The sequence below is a fragment of the Akebia trifoliata genome, unplaced genomic scaffold (assembly GCF_017979445.1).
Source record: "Akebia trifoliata isolate Shusen 1 unplaced genomic scaffold, ASM1797944v1 Contig00079, whole genome shotgun sequence".
Lineage (NCBI taxonomy): Eukaryota > Viridiplantae > Streptophyta > Magnoliopsida > Ranunculales > Lardizabalaceae > Akebia > Akebia trifoliata.
Window position 1 is genome coordinate 18,235 of NW_028236831.1, and position 22,006 is coordinate 40,240.

General features: G+C 35.0%; 1 protein-coding gene across 1 annotated transcript; it reads left to right on the forward strand.

The window, feature by feature from the left end:
* Nucleotides 1–1,755: 1,755 nt before the first annotated feature.
* Nucleotides 1,756–21,998, forward strand: LOC147382030 (G-type lectin S-receptor-like serine/threonine-protein kinase At4g27290). Its single transcript, XM_086429673.1, has 10 exons — nt 1,756–3,056; nt 3,775–3,920; nt 4,050–4,171; nt 4,286–4,496; nt 4,589–4,826; nt 9,874–9,976; nt 12,208–12,311; nt 12,702–12,788; nt 12,874–12,927; nt 20,598–21,998. The coding sequence occupies exons 1-6, from the start codon at nt 1,756–1,758 to the stop codon at nt 9,905–9,907; spliced, it is 2,052 nt and encodes a 683-aa protein (XP_086285799.1). The 3' UTR covers nt 9,908–9,976; nt 12,208–12,311; nt 12,702–12,788; nt 12,874–12,927; nt 20,598–21,998.
* Nucleotides 21,999–22,006: the final 8 nt, after the last annotated feature.

Here is a 22,006-nt window from a genome sequence, read left to right on the forward strand (position 1 = left end):
CACATCCGAATCCGATATCCGAAAATTTCGAATAATATCCGATTTTTCGAATTCGAATTCGGATTTCGACTATCCATTGACACCCCTAATTTATTGATATGAAAATAATCAAGTGTTTGGTTGCTAACAATTTTCTATTTCAATCATTAAGAACATGTGAGTTTCATGATGGCCCAAGATATGTGCTTCCAAGTTGTGAAACAACAAGAACAAAGATGTTGCCACCTTTGAAGGGAGAAATGAAAACATATAAAGATGAAGTAAAAAAGTCATGGTTTAATTCAGGATGCAATTTGATGTCAGAGTTATGGACTGATGGGAGAAAAAGATCACACATTAATTCATTGGCATCTTATCCTAAGGGAACAATTGTTTCTGAAATCAAAATGCACAGTTTGACATAAGAAAGATGTCAATTATATTGCAAATTTTATTTTCATTGAAATTGTAGAAAGGGGACCTCACAATGTACTCAAGTCATCTTAATTTGTTAATGCTTCAAATTATACTTCGATAATCTATATTATTGAAGATAGGTTTCCTAATATAATCAAAATTTCGTATGCAGTACATTGTTTGGACCTTATCTTTGAAGAGATAGATAGACTACCCAATGTCACGCCCATTTTAGCTGGTGCACGAAAGTTGATAATTCTTTTTCACAAATTCATACATGTACTAGATTTAATGATATATGTTCATTGTAGATTATTAAAGAAAATAGCATAAAACAATTAAAAATATTACCAATCATTTTCTAATTGTCGATTATTCGACAATTTTTTTTGGCAGAATACCCTTTTTTGCTTTTTTTTTTTTTTCCAAATTTTCACAAGAAATTGACGAATTTTATGAGTAGGATTATCAAAAGAAAAATAAGAACCGTAAAAAATAATAAGAGCAAACCCTCCTCTTCATTGTCTAACCCAAAAAATAAATAAATAAATCCATTCAACTAGTTCTCTTTTCTTGTCCTCTTTCTCTTCGTTAAGTGTAGTCTCACATCGGACATTAATTGCCTAATCTCTCTTCTTATAAGCTCCTGGGCCTCTCCAATCATCTTCAATTGGGCCTGAGTTGGACCTTCAAACTTATCATGGTATCAGAGTGGGCCTTTCTCACTTCCATATCACCCAATTCATATCTCCATGTACTTTGGCCAAGTCCCACCCACACGGGGACGTTTAAGTTTAGTCCCACATCGGACACTCATTGCTATATCTCTCTCCTTATAAGCACTTGAGCCTCTCCGCTCATTGCCAAATGGTTTTGAGTCGGACCCCGGAAACTTATCACTTATTACCCTAAGAAATAAGTCTGATATGAATTAAATAGTAAAGTGTTTACCCTAAGAAACATTTTATTACTTTCAAAAAAAAAAATGCACAAAAGACTAATAAAGTTTTGATTGATTGACGTAAATGTTTGGGACACCAGTATTAGACTTTAATGCAAATGACAAATCTTGTTTATCGCGGCTACCCCACTTGATTTTAGTATTTTGTCTTCATGGTCATAAATACTGGCCCCCAAAGACAAAAAAATGTTGGAATCAAAGCCTAGAGTACACTAATCATTGAAAAGTATACCACATTTTTACCTGTGTGGTAACAAAATTATATCATGGAAGGTGAAACCTTGACTTGACTTGGATGAGTTCTTACAAGTTTGCAGGACTTACTCTCGTGAACAAACCAAAAAAGTTCCATTATGTGCTATAATTGAGATGATATCTTAGCAATATTCTCTTAATTAATGGACGGTCTTCTCTTCCTTTGTTTCAGCTTCACCTTGTTCTCTTTCTTCTCAAAATTCTCAACTGCAGTCGATACTCTAATTCCAAGTCAACTCCTTAAAGACAATCAAACCTTAGTTTCCTCAGGCCAAACCTTCGAATTAGGATTCTTCAGTTCTGGAAATTCGAAGAACCGATATTTGGGAATATGGTACAAGAACATCCCAATCAAAACAGTAGTTTGGGTTGCAAACAGAGACAACCCCATTAAAGACTCATCGGGAGGAGTTCTGAAGATCGACATCAATGGAAATCTTGTTCTACTTGTCAATGGAACCAATAGTGTTTTTTGGTCGTCTTCCAATTACACCAATGTCGGGAGTACAATTGCTCAGCTCTTGGAGTCGGGGAATCTTATTTTGAAACCTGAAGGCAATGATGATCCCAAGAGCTATCTATGGCAGAGTATCGATCATCCATCCGATACAGTGTTAGAAAACACGAGATTCGGACACAACCCAAGAACTGGTTTGAATAGGAAATTGAAATCATGGAAGAGTCCGGACGATCCTTCTTCTGGTGATTTCACTTACAGCATTGAACTTCAAGGATTACCTGAATTTGTTCTTCGTAAAGGATCTGTCGAGCAATTTCGTAGTGGACCATGGAATGGGCTTCGATTTAGCGGCACTCCTAAGATGACTCCCAATGTAGTCTCCGTATTTAATTCGGAAGAAGTGTATTTCTTGTACGAATATATTACCAACATTCCTGTACGTGCGATGCATTCGAGGTTTGTGCTGAATCCGTCTGGCCTTCTCCAGCACCTTACATGGAACAATCAGACCATGGAGTGGGACATTATATTATCAGAGCCGAAAGAAAAATGTGATGTTTATGGCAAGTGTGGTGCTTATGGTATTTGTGATATTGTTAACTCACCTATGTGCCAATGTTTAATGGGATTTATGCCCCCATATTCACACGATTGGGGATTTATTGATCCGTCAGGTGGATGCTTAAATAGACGACAATCTATATGCTATGATAACGATACGTTTGTAAAGTTTTCTTCTGTGAAATTGCCTGATACATCGATGTCCTGGGTGAACAAGAAAATGAGTCTCGACGAATGCGAGGTGGTCTGTTTGAACAATTGTTCTTGTACAGCTTTTGCTAATTCTGATATTAGAGGAGCAGGCAGCGGCTGTGTCCTATGGCATGGAGATTTGATTGATATTAAACAAGTTATAGATGGTGGGCAAGATCTTTACGTTCGAACGACAGCTCCAGAAGTAACCGGTATGGATGGTCATTATTGGCACTCCATCTAACACAAGTCATTAGAGTCTTTTCTATCTTTATTGTCTTTTAAAAAGGTACAAAATCAATTTCACAAAACAATTGAATATGTGATGAAGGAACATAACATATTATTAGATATGACAGCCCCAAGGGGTTGGCCTAGTGGCAAGCCGAGCCTTGATAAGCTCCTCAGGAAGGGTAGGTCAAGTGTTCGAAACCCCACGACACAATGAATTCCTTGGGGCCACCCTCCAGGGTCCGGTTTACCCTCGACTCTACCATCTGTACGTAGGACTTTCTGAGGGGGCAGTGCGTGTGACCATGGGATTAGTCTAATCTGAAAGGTGGGGACACCCACGATAAGCCAAAAAATTATATATATATATATATATATATATATATATATATATATATATATATATATATATATATATATATATATTAGATATGATGACAGAGCAATAGATATAATGCATCAAATATGCTATATTAGAACAGAGTTTATGGATAATTTTGTAGCATCTAAATCAATGTGGGGTTAAATCTCATGTTCTTGTACTTAGGTTAGGCCATGATCCTTTGAAAATGAAAATTGTGCTCGCCTGAAAATACACCAAGTTATATAAAATTACTGAAGCCAAGCCTATATTATAAATCATTTATGTTTCGTTCTCTATGAGATTGTTATTCTAAGGTAATTAGCCAAGCTTATGTGTGTGTTTTTAACTTTCTAGTCATGATGGAAATGTAGATGTACAAGGCGATTCAACCAAGAAGAAAAAACGAGTGATTGTGATATCAGTACCAGTTATTTTGGGGATGCTTATCTTTTGTTCGATCATCTATTTTATTATTTGGAAGAACAAGAGAAAGAAAAGAGGTAAAATGATTCATCTCTTCCCTTACCAACATTTTTCTTTTGCAATCATTTGGTTGCCATCATCATTTTGTTTCTTTTAATACAAATGTTTCAATTGTTTTTCAACTAAAAAAAAAAACTAGTACACAGATGAAAGCCAGATGGATGAGATGGACTTACCTCTGTTTGATTTTTCTACCATAGCAACTGCCACTAATAACTTTAATTCTGATTGTAAGCTGGGTCAGGGTGGTTTTGGTCCTGTTTACAAGGTAATTCTACTTTCCATAATGTTGATTGAATTAATGCTCAAACATAAATAATTATATGGTGAATGTTATATATATGATCTTTCTTATAGTTATTTTCACCTATGAAATCTCTAGGGTGAGCTATTGGATGGACTAGAAATAGCGGTGAAGAGGCTTTCGACAAATTCCAGACAAGGCCTCAATGAGTTTAAGAACGAGGTTATTTTGATCGCAAAACTTCAACACCGGAACCTCTATAGGCTTCTGGGATGTTGCATTGAGAGAGAAGAAAAGATGTTAATCTACGAATACATGCCCAACAAAAGTTTGGACTACTTTATTTTTGGTTAGGTCCTCTTAATCTCAAAACTATGTTAAAATTTATCGTCCATGGATCCAAAGAAGCTCAAGTTAAATTTTTTTGTTAAAATGGTGCAGATCAGGCAAGAAGTACAATACTCAATTGGCAAAAGCGCTTCGAAATCATCATAAGAGTAGCTCAAGGACTTCTTTATATTCATAGAGATTCAAGATTGAGAATTATTCATAGAGATCTCAAAGCCAGCAACATTCTATTAGACCGTGAGATGAGCGCCAAAATTTCAGACTTCGGTTTTGCAAGAAGTTTTGGAGGAAAGCAGACTGAAGGAAATACAAATAGGGTGCTTGGAACATAGTAAGTACCACTACACTTACATCTTTATTCATCCACTTTGCTGCTTACAATTTTTTCTTGAATGATGACATGTTGTGGTTATATGTCACCGGAGTACACGATAGATGGACTATTTTCAATAAAATCCGATGTCTTCAGCTTCGGTGTTTTGGTTCTAGAGATAGTGAGTGGAAGGAAAAACAGAGGATTTTTTCATCCTGATCATGACCTCAACCTTAATAGGACATGTAAGTGTAGAGATGAACATATTCTTCCTAACTTCACTATTTTATCATTTGATGATTAAAGGGTAATTGGATTCTTTTTTAGGCATGGAAACTGTGGAATGAAGACCAAGGCACGTGAACTAATGGATTCATCGATGGGGAGTCAATTACCCAAGTTTCAAGTGTTGAGATGTATCCATGTCGATCTTTTGTGTGTGCAACAACGCCTGGAAGACAGGCCAACCATGTCGTCTGTGGTTTTTATGTTGGGTACTGAGGGTGCAATTTTCATTACGTGAGAACTGAAAAATTCTACAGAAAAAATTGACGGGCCAAGGCCCACGAATTTTAAAAATTGAATTTTGACTGTCTAAGACCGTTGAAATTCTTGATGTTCCCAGATTTGATGGCTTAGAGCTGTCGAATTTCTCTCATCCTTCATTAATTTGACAGATTCAGCCTGTCAAAAAATAAAAATTTGACAATGAAAAATTCGTCGCTAATTCGACCTCTTGGTCCGTCAAATTTGGGCTTTTTTCACATTGTGTTTGTCCAAACCTAAACAACCTGGTTTCTACAATGAAAGAGGTCTAACTGAGGGAAGTTCAGGATCAAGTGAGAATATGTTTTGTTCATCAAATAAAGTAACTATTACATTGTTAGGGGGTCGATAGAAGATTGTCTCAAAACATTTCAAATTTATATCTTTCTCTTGTATGTAATTGACACTTAATTATGAGCTTTTACAACAAACTGGTTTAAAGATAGACTTACTTAAACGTGGAAGGTGGGTGATAAAATTCACAAAACCCCCATTTTGTGTAGCAAATGCAACATTAATGTAAACCATCTTGTATCTTTGGAAAAATAAAGCTTATAGTTGCGTAAAACTGTTCTTGATCTTGTCTAGATAGAAAATAATAAAATTTAATTGTTGAAAATCACTAATATGACTAAACTTGGGTGTGTAAGCCAACCAAGTCTGGTGAACAAAAAAGAATGTGCATTCTACTACTTCTCTTCATTATCTAACAGAAAAAAGAAAAGCATTATACTGCTTTTCTTTTCTTCTAATTTTGTTTTTCTTTTTGACTAATGATAAATCAACGTGGCAAAACATACGCAGCTGACGTGGCAAGGACATAGAACGGTTGATCTTTTCCTTATGTATCCTGAAGAAAAAGATCTATGGTTTTGTCCTCTTGTCACGTCAGCCACGTACAAACCGCGTAGGTTTTGCCGCGTCAATTTATCACGGCTCTTTCTTCTTTCTTATTTCCTTGTGCTCTTTCTATTAACCTGAAGAAATAAATCTGATAGAAATGAAGTATTTTACTTTTGAATAATGATTTTGTAACTCCCCCTCTGATATACTCCCCTGGCGTGGCAATGCATAGAATGAGAGATTTTTTCCTCAGGATAGAGAAAAATCTTTGGTTCTATGCACTACCACGCCAAAGGAGTCAAATTATCATGACTATTTACTTTTACAGAGAGTCGTGATTTTCTGATGTCCCCTCTAACATATGCTCTCTGATGTGGCATGGGTTAGAACCATAGATCTTTTTTCCTCTGGATACACAACTGCACATATTTATGGGGATGTATAGTTGTGTATCCCAATTAAAAAAATCTATGGTTCTACCACATGCCAGTCAGGGAGCGTATGTCATAGGAGGGCATCAAAATATTGTTATAAATGTTTGGGACACCTTTAATAGATTTTGATTCCAATGACTAGTCTCATTTATCGTCAATAGACTATGTTGAACAATTCTAATTCTATGTTCTTGAAACAAACAGATTCTAAATAATATTAGAATATAAAAGTAGGAAGAAATTGGAAGAACTTATTGTTGACTGAGGTACGAAGAAACCATTGTCCTTAAAATCAATTTCACCCCCTCAAGATTGAAACAACCTGTCCAGACATCTAGTTTCCAAGGTTTGACAGTCTCACTTTCTACTAATCGTTTACTAGAAAAATCAAAGTGGCCTTTCACGCCCATCCACGTGAGGCTTAAATCCGATATTTTCATCCTCGCTGCGTGCACACTAAGATTTTCAGGCGGGTTAGCTGTAGTCACACAGTGCCTTGGCCCCTATGTGCACTCGAAGCCCACTTTCTTTCTTACTCACATCCAAGAGAGAGAGAGAGAGAGAGAGGTATCCTTTATTAGTTGAACACTATTCTTATATTTATTTGATGTGGGACTAAAGATTTGAAAAGTTATCATTACAACTCTCATAAACAAAAAAACTAAAAGAAGTTTTGACTTTCAACTTATACAAAAAAGAAAAAAGCTCATTTAGCTTGTATTTCACCAATTGAGGAAATCTCTATACTTTACAAATAACACTTGAAAGATCTTGCCCTCAACAAAATACATGAATAAAACTCTAAATTTTACAACATACTACCCATCGTCAAGATAACAAATGTTGGAATGAGTCTAAAGATCACTAGTCAATATTATTCAAAGATTTAGTGGTTCGTGCATATATGGGTTCAAAAGAGTTTTCATCCACGTGGTGTGGAGTAAAACCCAAGGAGTAGAGAACTCAGTTTCTACGATCAACATTTTCTTCTCCTTTCCAAAGTCTTCAATGAATTACATCACACGACTCCAAGAAAAAATAGACAACTGAGGGTAGTTTAGTAAATCACCTTACCCTCTACTTCTGAAGGGATGTCAAAGAATTGAATCTTCTTACCCTTTATTTACCATGTAAGTTAGAGAATTTCACAACTCTAGGTTTTTAGGCACTTGATAAGGTAATTTCCTCTGGAATGACCATAATACCATCTGCGGGTCCTTTGGTATGCAATCCGGGGTGGACCCTGAGAATTTCTCTTGTGGGGGCTAAATATTAGTATGAAGATGAAATTAAAACAATTATAAATCATAATGCATATGTTTGTATTCTCTAAGAAAACCCAAGTAAAAGAAATTATACAAATCTGATTTCTTCTTTTAAACCCATGGAAGTCACACCTGCACTAGAGTTATCCCCACTTGAAAATAATGGAGTTTGATACTGTGTCCTCAAATTAAGAAGTTCCAAGTAAAAGAAATTAGAAGGATCTGAAATTTTTTCCCTCAGAAACCCACAAAACCCTACTTTTTTTAATTGTAATGTCTAGAGTTCTAAGAAAACTCCAATGAAAGAGCTAGATATGAAATTTGTGTGCTCAAAGAAACCCCAAGTAAACAAAAATCCTTCTTTTCACCCTATAATTACATAAAGAAAAGAGTTCTCAATGTCCCATTAAGATTTGAAATCTTACTAAGGCTAGCCTTAATCAACTGTGAAAGACTTTTCTTTCTCAAAATATAAAAATTATTGTGGTGGTCACACACCATCCACATGTTCAACCCGTGAAATTGTGAGTTTTATTTTTTCAAGATTTTATTTATAAAAAGACAGATTTACCCGACAGACCTAAATGTTGCATTTTTATTACAAAAACCTCCGTAGCGTTCAGACAACTCCCAGAGAATCTTATTTTGTGAAGTTTGTTTCTCAACAAACCTTACTTTATCACACTATGTGAAAAAAGCCTATATTTGGCAGTCTTAGCCCGTCAAATTTTGAGAAATTTGACGGACCATCCTGTCAAATATTTTCTTGTAGAATTTTTTGTTTGACAGCCCTGGACTATCAAATTATTAGAGAATGAGCTTAAAAAAAATAACAAAAATCCATAAAGTATAGCCGTCGAATTTAGAGGTTTAACAAACAATAGCACGGTCCTCTAATTCACCAATCACAATAAACGAAATAATAATAAAAAAAATCAGAAAAATAAAAAAATAAAAGAATAATCATAAACCAAGCTCCAAATTAAACTAAACAACTCAAAATTCATATTATATATTGAAATTTCATTATTAAACAAGCTCTAATAGAAGCAATTGGGCACTAACTAATGAAATTGAGTCACATAATTGCTTAGAAATAAAACAAAATCAGAAGCAAATGGTCGTGATGCCTTTTATCTCTTCTGGCTCTCTCCGCTCTATCGTGTCCTCTTATTTTTCTCAAGGTTTGGATTTCCCCTACATTGCTAATGTTTCCTAGATTAGATATTCTTATTGATTCGATTTTGAGATGGCTAAAGACTTCGTCGTCATGTTAGACATATTGTTGTTTGGGATGACCGCTTTAGAATTCATTTTTGGTAAACCTCCTCTCTTCTTTGAAAATGACCAACCTTTGACCGTGTCTGATTTTACGAGGATGGGAAGCCCATTACTCATCTTTGATTACACAAGTATTCAAAGAAATGGTCCGTCCTTGCCTGGCTAAAGATCCAAAAAAGAGACCCGCTGCAAATGAGTTACTGAAAGACCCATTCTTTGAAAACTGCATGAGTGTGTATTCTCTTGTCAAGTACATCAATGAAGAGATATCACTTTCAAACCCATTTAAGAACATAGTTGCTGAATGGGATTTTAAAAAGCATTTGTTGAAGTTTCAGGTGATATATAAAATAATAAAGAAGTCTAACCTGAAAAAGGAGATTTAGAATATATGCTATGTTGATGATTATAAAACTAGTAGTAAAGAAAGTGGAACAGAGTGGCTCATCAGCAACACAAACAAGATGTTGGCCGGCTTGAGCTTGGTGAAAGAGGGGTACTTACCTCGAGAAGTGGTCAGTCATGTTCAGCCTTTGGAAGAACAGATGAGAGTGATCATACGCACTGATGCCACCTGGATCAGATTTGGTCTGGGTAGCAGCAAGGAAGGCAATATTTTAAAATGAGTAATAATCTGTAAAAGTGTGTAAATAGGGTGGCTTCCACTAACAACATTTGTGATGTTTTGTTCTCTAGTTTCAGCGAGCCCTTCTTCATAGAACCACATTAAGAATGCCCTAATGCTCTATGTCAAGGCCAGAAGAAACATAAAACCATCCAGAATTTTCATTTTAGAGAGGTAAGTGTTTTTTGCCTATTTTAATAGCATCTATTTGATGTAGTTTCCTTCTATATATGCACAAAACTTGCATGCCTAGAGAAGAACTCACAAGGAAACAAGGTTTATGCTGCATCATCCACAACTAAATAATCTCGTCTATAGCCAAGCAAACTAAACACATGTACAAACTAAACCTGAAAATGCCAATTCAAACAAATGCACAAGTAAAAATACAGCACCCTTGTATTATCCAAATAAACCTGAAAATGGTTGAGTTTCATACAAAATGGATCCCAAAAGGATCAATTGAGGGAGCCAACCTATACCCAAGACCCCTAGTCTAGTAAAACGAAAAATAAACTATCCCAATTTTCTTGCGTCCTCCCCCCGGGTACTCTTGTGGCCTTATATAGGCTTTCAATAATTAATAAAAACCAAACCTCCCTCCTATGTTAAATATGCAAGTCAAGGAAATTTTAGTCGACATTAACCACAATTACAGAATTTTGCATTAAAAAACAATGACCACATTGATGTTGGTTCAATCAACAACTCAGACGAAGCTTTTGATTGAAAGGAGAAAAAAAAAGTGCCAATACAATAAAGTAAGCCATGATAGCATACCATGCATGATGTCTTCATTGAGAATTTCACCATACAAAATAGAAGACTTCAGATTGCTAAAAATTCTCCACGGAAGCAGCCTGATTGTAAGTAGTGGGCATAGATGATCAAACAGATGATCCTTAAATTTAACAGAATAATCAATTGTATAGGTTGCAGTTGTCCCTCTGGACAACAATTTTCCATCCATCCTGCACAAACCAAAGCAGAACAGTTCCAAGTTTACAATCACAATTTAAGATGCAAGCACAAATACATACACCAGTATAGGAAACAGGGATAAATTTAAGAAACCACATGAGGGGTGCATTTCTATTTTTTTGGTAGGTAAAATTAGCAATTACATGATAAAATATAAGGATCTGTATTTTTGGTCATAATCGGGATAACCTGACAATATGAAAAACCTTTGTATTACTATAAAATGTGCCTATGATGCAAACAAATAAAATTAGCAATTACTTGTGCATTGTTCTTGCCTTATAATTTATTTGTCAAACTCAACCATACCCAAGCAAACTAAACACAAGTTTCATAGTCTAGTTCCCCCACATCACAAAATCAAAGATTTAACAATGCCAATTCAAACAAATAAATGAGGAAATTGAATAAAACCAGAGAAGTTAAATAAATGAGTAAATGATGAAAAATAGGAAAGGAAGTTGAAAATTTATGGTAGTGGTTACGATAATCTCAAGTTTCCAACTATTATCAGAAGTTCCAGCAACCATAAAATGGATCATGAGAAAAATAATCATTTATAATGAAAATATGAAACCAAGGGAAAAATACATATAAAACACACGCCAGTATCAAACACAAATACGTGGCATCATAACCTCCAACAAGTTTAAAAAATATAGCAAATTAACAGAGGTACATTGGCAACAAACTTGAACTACAGTCATAAAAGAAACAAATACACACTATGAGAACCGAGAATCTTAATTCAATATGATGAGCACCTTTGCATTTGTGTGCCCTGTGAATGTTTGGAGAGGATTGTCAAGTACTCGCGATGTGCATGCCGATAAATCCCAAAGCTTCAACGTGTTATCCGTGGACGCTAAAACAATAGTCTTTGAGTCTAAAAACTTGACATAAGTCACAGTCTTACTGTGATCAATTAATGTGCACAAAGGCATTCGTGTGTTACGAAGATCATAGCAATAGATTTTATGATATGCATAACCTAATGCAAGAGAACATGAGAATCTGGAAGGAACTGAACCCAGCAAACATTGGCCTTTGTTTTGATTATACCAACATTTCCTCCCTGCAGTTGGCACACAACATGAGAAAAATAATTTATTATACATTTAAATTTGGAATCAACATAGTAATGATAATTAGATGACTACCATACACTTAGTTTCAAAGATGACATCCACCAAGTGCAAAAATAGAATTCCCTGATTGATATTCCATAGCTTACCAGAACCGTCATCACTTCCACTGGCCAATTTCGTTGGATCTGCTAATGAAAAATCAACGGACCATACACATCTCTCATGCTCCCTCATTGACATGCAGACTTGACTTCGTGTAACATCCAATACCTATTGTGGGTTCAAAAATTGCATTTTCATTCATCTTGATGAACCATGGTGCTACGGCTATTTCAGGTTTGCTGCCCCCAGGAACGCAGTTTGATTTGTTTCGAGGGACAGCTGCAATGAAACAAGATGAAGATGATATGTATCCAACTACTCTTGGGCACACAATCAAGGTAAAGTATAGCCGCATATATTTTCTTGTTAACACATTCAATGCCATCTATTCTAATAAGTGCAAAATTTATGCAACCGTTATGTGTATGGGGTGTTATTTAATTTATAAAATGGTGCTTGGCTTCGTGTTACTATGTTTCACTGTTGCTTCTAATCAAATGATAACTTTGTGCTTTTGTTTTTTTGAGTTGTATAAAAAAACATAAAAGTGTAAAGAAGGCACACATGCTGGTTGTTCGGTTTATACGTTTGGCACTTCTCAATTTAACCATTTTGTTTCAGTCTTCAAGTTTTTCTCCACTACGACATGACCCTAATTATATAAGCTTAAACATATTTCAACCATATATGTTTCCGCCTTAATGTGTTTGGGGGGTGCCTCCGTGCAGTTTGGGAAGAAAAGTCATCCAGAATGTGCTCGCTTGTTGCCTGATGGACAGTTCCTTGTTTCTTGCTCTGTTGATGGATTTATTGAGGTTATTTTACGGGAAAATATTCTTATTATGGATGTATTTTTGTTTTGGTTCATCATATTCTCTTTGATTTGTGGAGTCATTCTAGGTTTGGGACCATATATAAGGGAAGCTCAAGAACGGTCTTCAATACCAGGCTGATGTGAGTTCTTTTAAACTTGTTATATCCACGATGGAGATGCCTCTCAAATCTACATATTTTATTCGTTGACTTTCCTGGACCAATAACAATTGACCATGATAACACATTACTGCTTTTACTACTACAAACATTTGCTAGTGTTTTATCTAGGCACTATTTTCTTAATTTTTGTTCGTAGCAATTTACATGCAACTTTGACATTTGTTTTGTGGGATTACCAATGAAATTCCTAGTTAGAGATACTCATTTCAAAATTTTAAATTCTCTTACCAATTTTTCTGTTCATTTCACTCACATAATAGGATTCGAAACCCCATGAAGCAATGAATTCCTTGGGGCCACCCTCCAGGGCTTGATTGACCCTTGACTCCACCAGTTGCACATAGGACTTTCCAAAGGGGCAGTTCATAAATCAGTAAACTATTGCAGGATGCTTTTATGATGCATGATGATATTGTGCTTTGTGTCGATTTTAGTAGAGATTCAGAGATGCTTGCATCTGGATCCCAAGATGGAAAGATTAAGGTTACTTTGATTATGTACTTTTGGCTTTTACTGAATTTTCCTTGCTCTATTTGTACATGTGGTAATTCTTAGGTCTTTTTCTTCCTTTTGTTTCTATTGCTATGTTTTTTGTGATAGTCTGTGCCATTAACAATTCCATTTCATTATCTTTTATATGCCCTATTTTCAAAGGTTCGGCTATGCATAAAGTGTTTTTTACTTTTAGCTGGTTACTTACCCCCTACCCTTGACACTAAATTTGCTTTCATTTCAATTTATTCAAACAAACAAAAAGTAGAATAAGATTGTCTTCATTGGGTTGCAACAACAGCACGAGCAATGAAATGGACAACAACGTTCAAAATCTTCACTGATCTTAATGTCAAAAGGAAAACCATTTTGGATGTCTCTGACATCTAAAAGGGTGATTAGCCCAAAGTTAATAAAACCTTGAGAAAATGGTGGTTGAGGCTTAATTTTGATGTGATTCTTGCCCTAATATGGATTATAAATATGAGTATGGGTGCAAACATAGTTTGGGGACACCCTTATTGGTAGTTTTTTTAAAGGTAGATTTACCAAAACATGCCACAACATTTGCAATATTTACCAAAATGGTACACTGTAGCAAATATTTTCGAAAATGGAAAGTTACCGTTTTTGGAAATAATTTTTTTACAAAAATAGTAAAAATAGTAAAAGGGAATATTTTTGTACCGAAAATACCCTTTTCTTAATTTTGACTGAAATTACGAATCAGTCCTCTCCAAAATCATAAAAATATAACTGTGGTTTCATTTGTAATGGTTTTCCTTCGAACAAACTCCGTAAGAGGTCGAAGACGCGAAGAGGTAGGAACCTCCCTCTCTCACTCAAAGAAAGTAAATAAATATCGAAGATTATCTCAGCGTTTAAAGAAGCCCCTCTCTTTCTCTATCTCTCTCTCTAGTTGAAGAAAGAATAAGAACAAGGAGCAGGGGTCAGGACGTCCCTATCTTTAAAGAAAGTGAACAATTTTTAATATTTGAAAAAAAAAAAAGAATTTGACTACAATATGTAAAAAGGAAAAGCTTCGTGCAAAGGAGAATTTTAATGGCGTACCATGGAGATCTCTTCGTTACAACCAAAACTCCTTTTGGCCATGGTTATATTGTACATTGAATTTTAGACATGGAGAGAAGATGAAGTTCAACTTTTCCTCTAAATTTTTTTTGGATTTTAAGTTGTTGTGAGGAGATCTCTCGTTACAATCAAAACTCCTTTTGGCCATGGTTATACTGTACATTGGATTTTAGAGATGGAGAAGATGAAGTTTAGCTTTTCCTCTAAGTTTTTTTTGAATTTTAAGTTATTGTGAGGGTTATAAGTGTAAATGCATACTAAAAACAAAAAGGGATATTTTCGGTACACAAATTTATGTTCTTACTATTTTTACCATTTTGGTAAAAAAAAATTATTTTCGAAAATGGTAACTTTACCATTTTCGGAAATATTTGCTACAGTGTACCGTTTTGGTAAATAATTTCCAAAACTCTACTGTTTTGGTAATTTATTCTTTTTTAAAAGTATATATTTAATCATAAAGGAAAATAGAGAAAACAAACTGAAAGAAATGAGATAAGGAGATTGTCCTGAGAACAAAGAGCAAGCAAACCAGATGACCCCCTGTAGACACTTCATTTTTGCATTCGCCTGATTAATCAACTCGTCAATCCGATTACAACGGTTCCAATGATGGATGATTATTCCAATGCTTTATTTTGTTACCAGATATGTTTCAGAAATTCGGATGAAGTATCTCGAACTAACAAAATTATAGAAACCACGCTACGCTAGGAAAATATAACCCCAAAAACATAGAAATCATCATCTTGCAGATAAAAAGAAGCTTTACGATAAAAATCACCAAAAAATGATCAAATTACCAAAATACCCCTAATCTCAAAACATCCCTAGAGCCTACATTACACTTAAGAAAATCCTTTCAAACACATAAAATAACAAATCGAAATCAAATAAATCATTTTGCCAATTTTCACAAAATTATGAAAATGCCCCTCATAAAGTTCACGACCATTTCGCACAAAAAATTTCATAAAAGACACAAACCAATATTCCCATTGAATTCCTTACGAAAAATCGATTTCAAAACATCATAGAACATCAAAAATTGACTTAAAACGCAAAAAGTCCTCTCCAAGGGCAAAACGATAATTTTACAATTTTAATAATTAAAAATTTTGAAATTAATAAATAAAACATTAAATAATGTAAAGTAAAATATTAATAAAATTAATTTAAAAATCTGAACCAAAAAATCGATCAATCATGATCTCAGGCAAAATTGTTGATGGTTGCCTAGATATTTATTAAAGGACCCTTCCATCTGAGGGCCCAAAGAATTAAAGATATAATAAAGGGGGGTTCTTCGAAAATATATTCTAAGTCAATCAAATAAGATTAAAGTCAATCAAGAAAGACGAAAGTCGAAATCTTAAAGTCAATCAAATGAGACTAAAAGTCAAAATCCTAATCTAAATTAATCAAGTCAATCTCATAAGACTAAAGTCAAAACCCTAATTAAAACCTTAATCAAGTCAATCTCATAAGACTAAAGTCAAAATCTAAATTAAAACTGTAATAAGACTAAGTCAATTTAATAAGACTAAGTCAAAACCTTAATTAAAATCCTAAAGGAAACCTAATTAAACACTAACTCTACCAAAAAGTTTATAAATAGGAGCCTCCATACCTTATTTTCGTATCCAAAAATAAATCCTAAGAGAAGTAGGTCAAAAAGCTTCCCTAGCCTCCCATAAACCCTAATTTTGAAGTCCAAACTCCTTACCTAACACCCATACTTCGATTTTAGCTCGAAAAACACCTAGAAGCCTTTCAAAAACACCCAGAAATCCATAAATAAAAAAAATCCGAAGAATCCAGATCTAAGAAAGAGATACCTTGCCTCGGAGATCAGAAATCAGATCTGGAGACAAAACGAAGCGAGGAGTACTGTACAAGGAGCTGCTCTATCAGATCTGAGGGAACAAGACCATTGTCTTCGAAAATGTATAAATTTCTTATTTTTGTTTTATTAGGTCTTTTAGCAATGTAGTTTACTTGGGAATTAGTAGAGACCGGCGTTTGCCAGACGGGGTTGGTGCCTAAAACCTTCCAACTCCGTAATGTGATCCCCGGACTTAGTATTTTTTAGTAGATTAGTCGTTTTAATCCGTTTCGAGTCTATATTCGGTTCCTAGACCGTAATAACTAGGTGGCGACTCCCAAACCTCAAAGGTCAAAAGCGGATCCGCGCACCCCGCGGATCAAGGGCGCTTTCATCCCCTACATCTTGGCATTCAATTCTGTATTGATCTTTATCTTCTATCACTGTGCTATGTCTTCATTTTTTTTTTTAACTATCTTAATCCATGCCATCTTTGTCCTTTTCGCCTTTGTGGAGTCTTCAAATTCACTAAAGTAGTCCTCATTGGTGGCACCATTGATCTCCCATGCCAAACCCATCACTTTTGAATATCTTCCATCTCAATCATTTGTCCTAGCTTGCATGAGGTGTTATCTTAGTGCAAGGATAAAGGTTCCCAAGTCCTGAGATAGTCTTTTTTCTATTGGTCCGTCTTAATTTACTTCACTTATACATTTTACCAAGGTTTAGGTGATTCATTCTTCAGTGTTTCCTAAGGAAAAATGTGAATATATCCCACAAAAAGGTTGGAGGCCTCTTTGTTGGGTTGGCTCTTTTGTTTATTTGTTGTTGAATGCCTCGTCGGTGAAAGCGCCCTCGATCCGCGGGGTGCGCGGATTTGCTTTTGATTTTTGAGGTTTGGGAGTCGCCACTTAGTTATTACGGTCTAGGAACTGAACATTGACTTTAAAATGCAAATAACACTAATCTACGAAAAATAAGAAACTAAAGTTCGGGGATCACGTTACAGGGTCGGAAGGTGTTAGGCACCAACCCCGCCCTACAAACGCCAGTCTCTACTTTTTCCAAATAAACTACATTTCTAAAAAGACCTAAATAATAAAATAAAATAAAAATACTTACATTTACGAACGCAACGGTTTTTGTTCCTCAAATCTGGCGGAGAGATCTCTTAATTAATATTCCTTGCTTTGTTCTGTCACCGGATTCGCTTCAAATCTCCAAGACGAGGTATTTTCTTCTTAGATCTGAATTTTTTTAACCTTTTTATGGATTTCTAAGTGTTTTTGAAGAGTTTCTAGGTGTTTTTTGAGCTAAAGTTTGGGTATGGGTGTTAGGTAAGGAGTTAGGGCTTCAAAATTAGGGTTTATGGGAGGCTAGGGAAGCTTTTTGACCTACTTTTTTTAGGGTTTATTTTTTCATACGCAAATAGGTTGTAGGAGGAACCCCTATTTATAGATTTTTTAGATGCTTTTTAGATAGAGTTAGTGTTAGATTAGAATTATAGAGTTAGTGTTTAATTAGAATTGCTTTAAATAGAGTTATAATTTGATTAGAATGTTTTAAATAGAGTTAGAGTTTAATTAGAATTGTTTTAAATAGTTTTGGAGTTTAATTAGAATTCTATTAGGGTTAGGGTTTAATTAGAATTATATTAGGGTTAAGGTTTGACTTTGGTCTTATTAGATTGATTAGGGTTTTGACTTAAGTCTCACTTGATTGACTTTAATTGAGGACTTTGACTTAAGTCTTACTTGATTGACTTTAATTGTAGGATTTTGACTTGAGTCTTACTTGATTGACTTTAATTTTAATTAGGATTTCACTTTACATTAATTAATATTTTAATTATTAATTTTAGAATTTTTAATTATTAAAATTGTAAAATTACCGTTTTACCCTCGGAGATGACTTTTTGCGTTTTAAGTCGTTTTTCAATGTTCAAGGATGTTTTAAAATCGATTTTTCGTAAGGAATTCAATGAGAATATTGATTTTTATCATTTATGAAAATTTTTGTGTAAAATGGTCGTGAACTTCATGAGGGGCATTTTTGTAATTTTGTCAAATTTTGTGAAAATTGGCAAAATGATTTATTTGATTTCAATTTGTTATTTTATGTGTTTGAAAGGATTTTCCTAAGTGTAATGTAGGTTTTAGGGATGTTTTGAGATTAGAGGTATTTTGGTAATTTGGTCATTTTTTAGTAATTTTTATCATGAAGCTTCTTTTTGTCTACAAGATGATGATTTCTACGTTTTTGGGGTTATATTTTCCTAGCGTAGTGTGGTTTCTATAGTTTTATTAGTTTGAGATACCTCATCTGAATTTCTGAAACATATCTAATAACAAATAAAGCATTGGAATAATCATCCATCATTGGGAACCGTTGCAATCAGACTAACGAGTTGATTAATCAGGCGAATGCAAAAAATGGGGTGTCTACAGTCGGATGTGGGTTTCTCAGGGTGACTTATATTTCCCCTCCTCCCTTGGTTAAAAAAGCAGCTGCTGGATCCCAGTGCTGTATAGTTTTGTGTCTGAAAGTCTCTTTGCATATCTACTCTATTTTTCATCTTCTAAGGGCCTGTTTGAATTAGCTTTAGGCTTCTGCTCTGGCGGGGAGCGAGTAGAAGCTCAAAGCAGCCTTTAAGTGCTTTTTAAATTGTAGATTAGAATTTTAATTGGTAGTTAGATTTGCATAATTGTTTGATTTTACTCGGTTTATAATTATAATTATATACATATATTATTTTATATTACAATATTACTTATGGGCTGGGTGGACCATCAGACAAAACTCCTAAACTTGAATTGGACCAATGTGGCCCCGCCTGATAGTTAAACTAGTGTAGTAACACTACCAAAACCTGATCCATGACAGGTCTGGACAATACCCATTGACAATCCTAAGGTTATCCCAACCTCAAAGCTTTCTTCTTCTTTTTTGTGTTTTTATTTTTCATTATTTATATCGTGGGTATCCCCACTTTGAGTGGGACTAATCCCATAGTCACACACACTGCCCCTTCGGAAAGTCCTACGTGCAACAGGTTGAATCAAGGGTCAACCATACCTTGGAGGGTAGCCCAAAGAAATTCATAGCTTCGTGGGGTTTCAAATACTTGACCTACTCTTCCTGAGGAGCAAATCAAAGTTGGGCCTGCTACTAGGCCAACCCTCAAAGCTTACTTATTACCCGGGGGGGAAGGAAATGAAAAGGGAAGGTACATTGTTGTCAATACTCGTTTATATAGGATTTAGATATTACTAGTGAAAACACTGTCAAAAAATATTAGGATGACAAGTGCCCTACCAGATGAAATCATCATGTTTTATAGAGCATCGGTAATTCACTTCCATATCCCATACCAAATGCACATTGAATAATTTCTTCTTACTCATGTGGTTCACCTCATCGATGTGGCTACATCCGCGAAGAATAAACTTCTCCACTATGATAAAAAAACAAGCAAGGAAGAAAAACTTGAAAAGAGTGTCTTGTAATTTTTATTTTGAAATATTTTCTTCCTTGCTTCTAAGCATAGTAAATAGGCTGAAACCATATAGACATTGGATGAACTGTGAATGTATTTTTCTTTTCTTTTAAATACTTCACATCCTATCAATTCATGTTCCTAACATGCATTTGAGTTTTCCTGCTTATAGTCTGCCCAAAAAAGTTTCTAACATCCATTACTGTTTAAAGGTGTATAGCCCTGACCAAAAATGAAAAAGTATAGTCTCTTACCTAGATTGGACGCCACCCCCCCACACGTTGTCCTTTTGACCCCTCAAAAGGTCGGAACAGGGTGAGTTGCCCAAACTACACTTGGGCAACCAAAACGGAGTCAGCCATATTCACAAGATGGGCCTTACTCAATCAAGCAAAATCATACATTGAGTATCACCACTATAAGTAAGATACTGTAAATCCGTAACCAAAATAAGTATGATCTGTAAACAAGTAATCAAAATACTGAAATATTCTATATCTACTTGTAAGTCTTGAATGAATCACTACTATAAGTATGATATTGTAAACCCGTATTGCCGTCTTCCTTTATGGATATTTCGGGGGTATATCAGTGCCCTTGAGGCACAGAACTATTCTTTGTAAGTTTGGTTTGAGCTTCTCACAAGACCATGTGTTGAATTATTGGTTCATAAGTCGAAGGCTCTGTTTTGTTATTTTCACTTTACTTAATTTTTTGCTACAGAAAGCAAGTAAACCCATTACAAAGAGGTCATCACCAATGGATGGGCAACTTTTCCTTATCAAACATCTTCTTATCTTAAGGGAGCAGGTTCTCTTATATTTATTTATCTGTTTCCTACCTTCTTTCTCTCGTTTTAGTATTTATTTGTCAAGTCTTTATGTATTTATTTATTAGAGAAGTGGAAATTAAGTTATTTTATGGCTAAAAGAACCTGAGAATCTCAATACGTTTTAACTTTCTCCTTAATCATGTGGTCAATATTGGAGGATTTTGATTTCAAAAGAGGACTATGTGGAAGATGTTCCCACTGTCAATGGAGTTGGGTATTTGTAAGGAGAGGAATGGTCATATAGTTGAAAGACAAGTGTATTGCATCACGGTGGTTTAAAAGAAACTTTCATATTCATTGGGTTGTCTTTCTTAAGGAGTTCAATGGTGTAAGTTTTGATGACTTTATGTAGTTTTGATTCCATTAGCAAAGGAGTTATTAACTTACTTTATACATTTTTATCTATTTTGAGCTAAAGAGGTTGCTTTTCTGTAGTTTTTGTGTTCTTGGATTTCTTTGACAAAGGAGAGCAAGCTGATAGGTAGTTATATGTGTGTGTGTGTGTGTGTGTGTTTGCGCGCGTGTGTGTATGTGTGCACACTTTTGTGTGTGTGTGTGAGTTGGAGTGTATGTGTGTGTGCCTGTGCGTGAGTTGGATTCCGGTGACATTTTATTATGTGTGTGTGTGAGTTGGATTCTGTGAGAATTTATATCAATCTATGTATGTAGTAACACAATACGTTCTAGTAGAGAGAGCATTTGGGTCTTTTCATATTGATAGTTGGGGTCGAGGTCATCAATTTCAAAACATAGGGGTATTTTCAATATTCAGCAATACATGAGAGGGTTGGTGTAAAAATAATTTTTTTTTCCAAAAGCTTTTATAGCGACAGCCAAAACCATAGTTGAAGAATAATTTTTTTTATAAAAAGACTACCCTATAGCGATGGCCAATAGCGGTTGTCGCTATAAGTCCTGTACCTAACGAGAATTGTTGACAGTCGATATAACTAGCGTTGGGACTATTAGCGATGACTATCGACGGTCTCCCTGTCTGTCACTAGATGCTTTTGCGACGTTATTTTGTACCTATAGTGACTATCGCGGCCATCGCTATAGCCCTATTTTACTGTAGTGATTCTAAGGCTGTCAACGGATAGCTATCTGATCGGATAGTGCTATATTCGAATTCGAATAAAAAAAAAATATTGATATTCGAATTCGAATTCGACTCCGATCGGGTATCGTTAACCAAGATTCGAATTTGAAAAATATATCGGATATTCGATAATATCTGATTTGATAAAAACCCTAACAAAATTAGATTCGATGTATACCAACATCTTCAATCGAAAAAAAT

Coding starts and splice junctions, on each gene's coding strand:
- LOC147382030 (XM_086429673.1), top strand. CDS start 1,756: ATGGACGGTCTTCTCTTCCTTTGTTTCAGCTTCACCTTGTTCTCTTTC. Junction 3,921..4,049: donor GAACAAGAGAAAGAAAAGAG/GTAAAATGATTC, acceptor ACTAGTACACAG/ATGAAAGCCAGATGGATGAG. Junction 4,172..4,285: donor GTTTTGGTCCTGTTTACAAG/GTAATTCTACTT, acceptor TGAAATCTCTAG/GGTGAGCTATTGGATGGACT.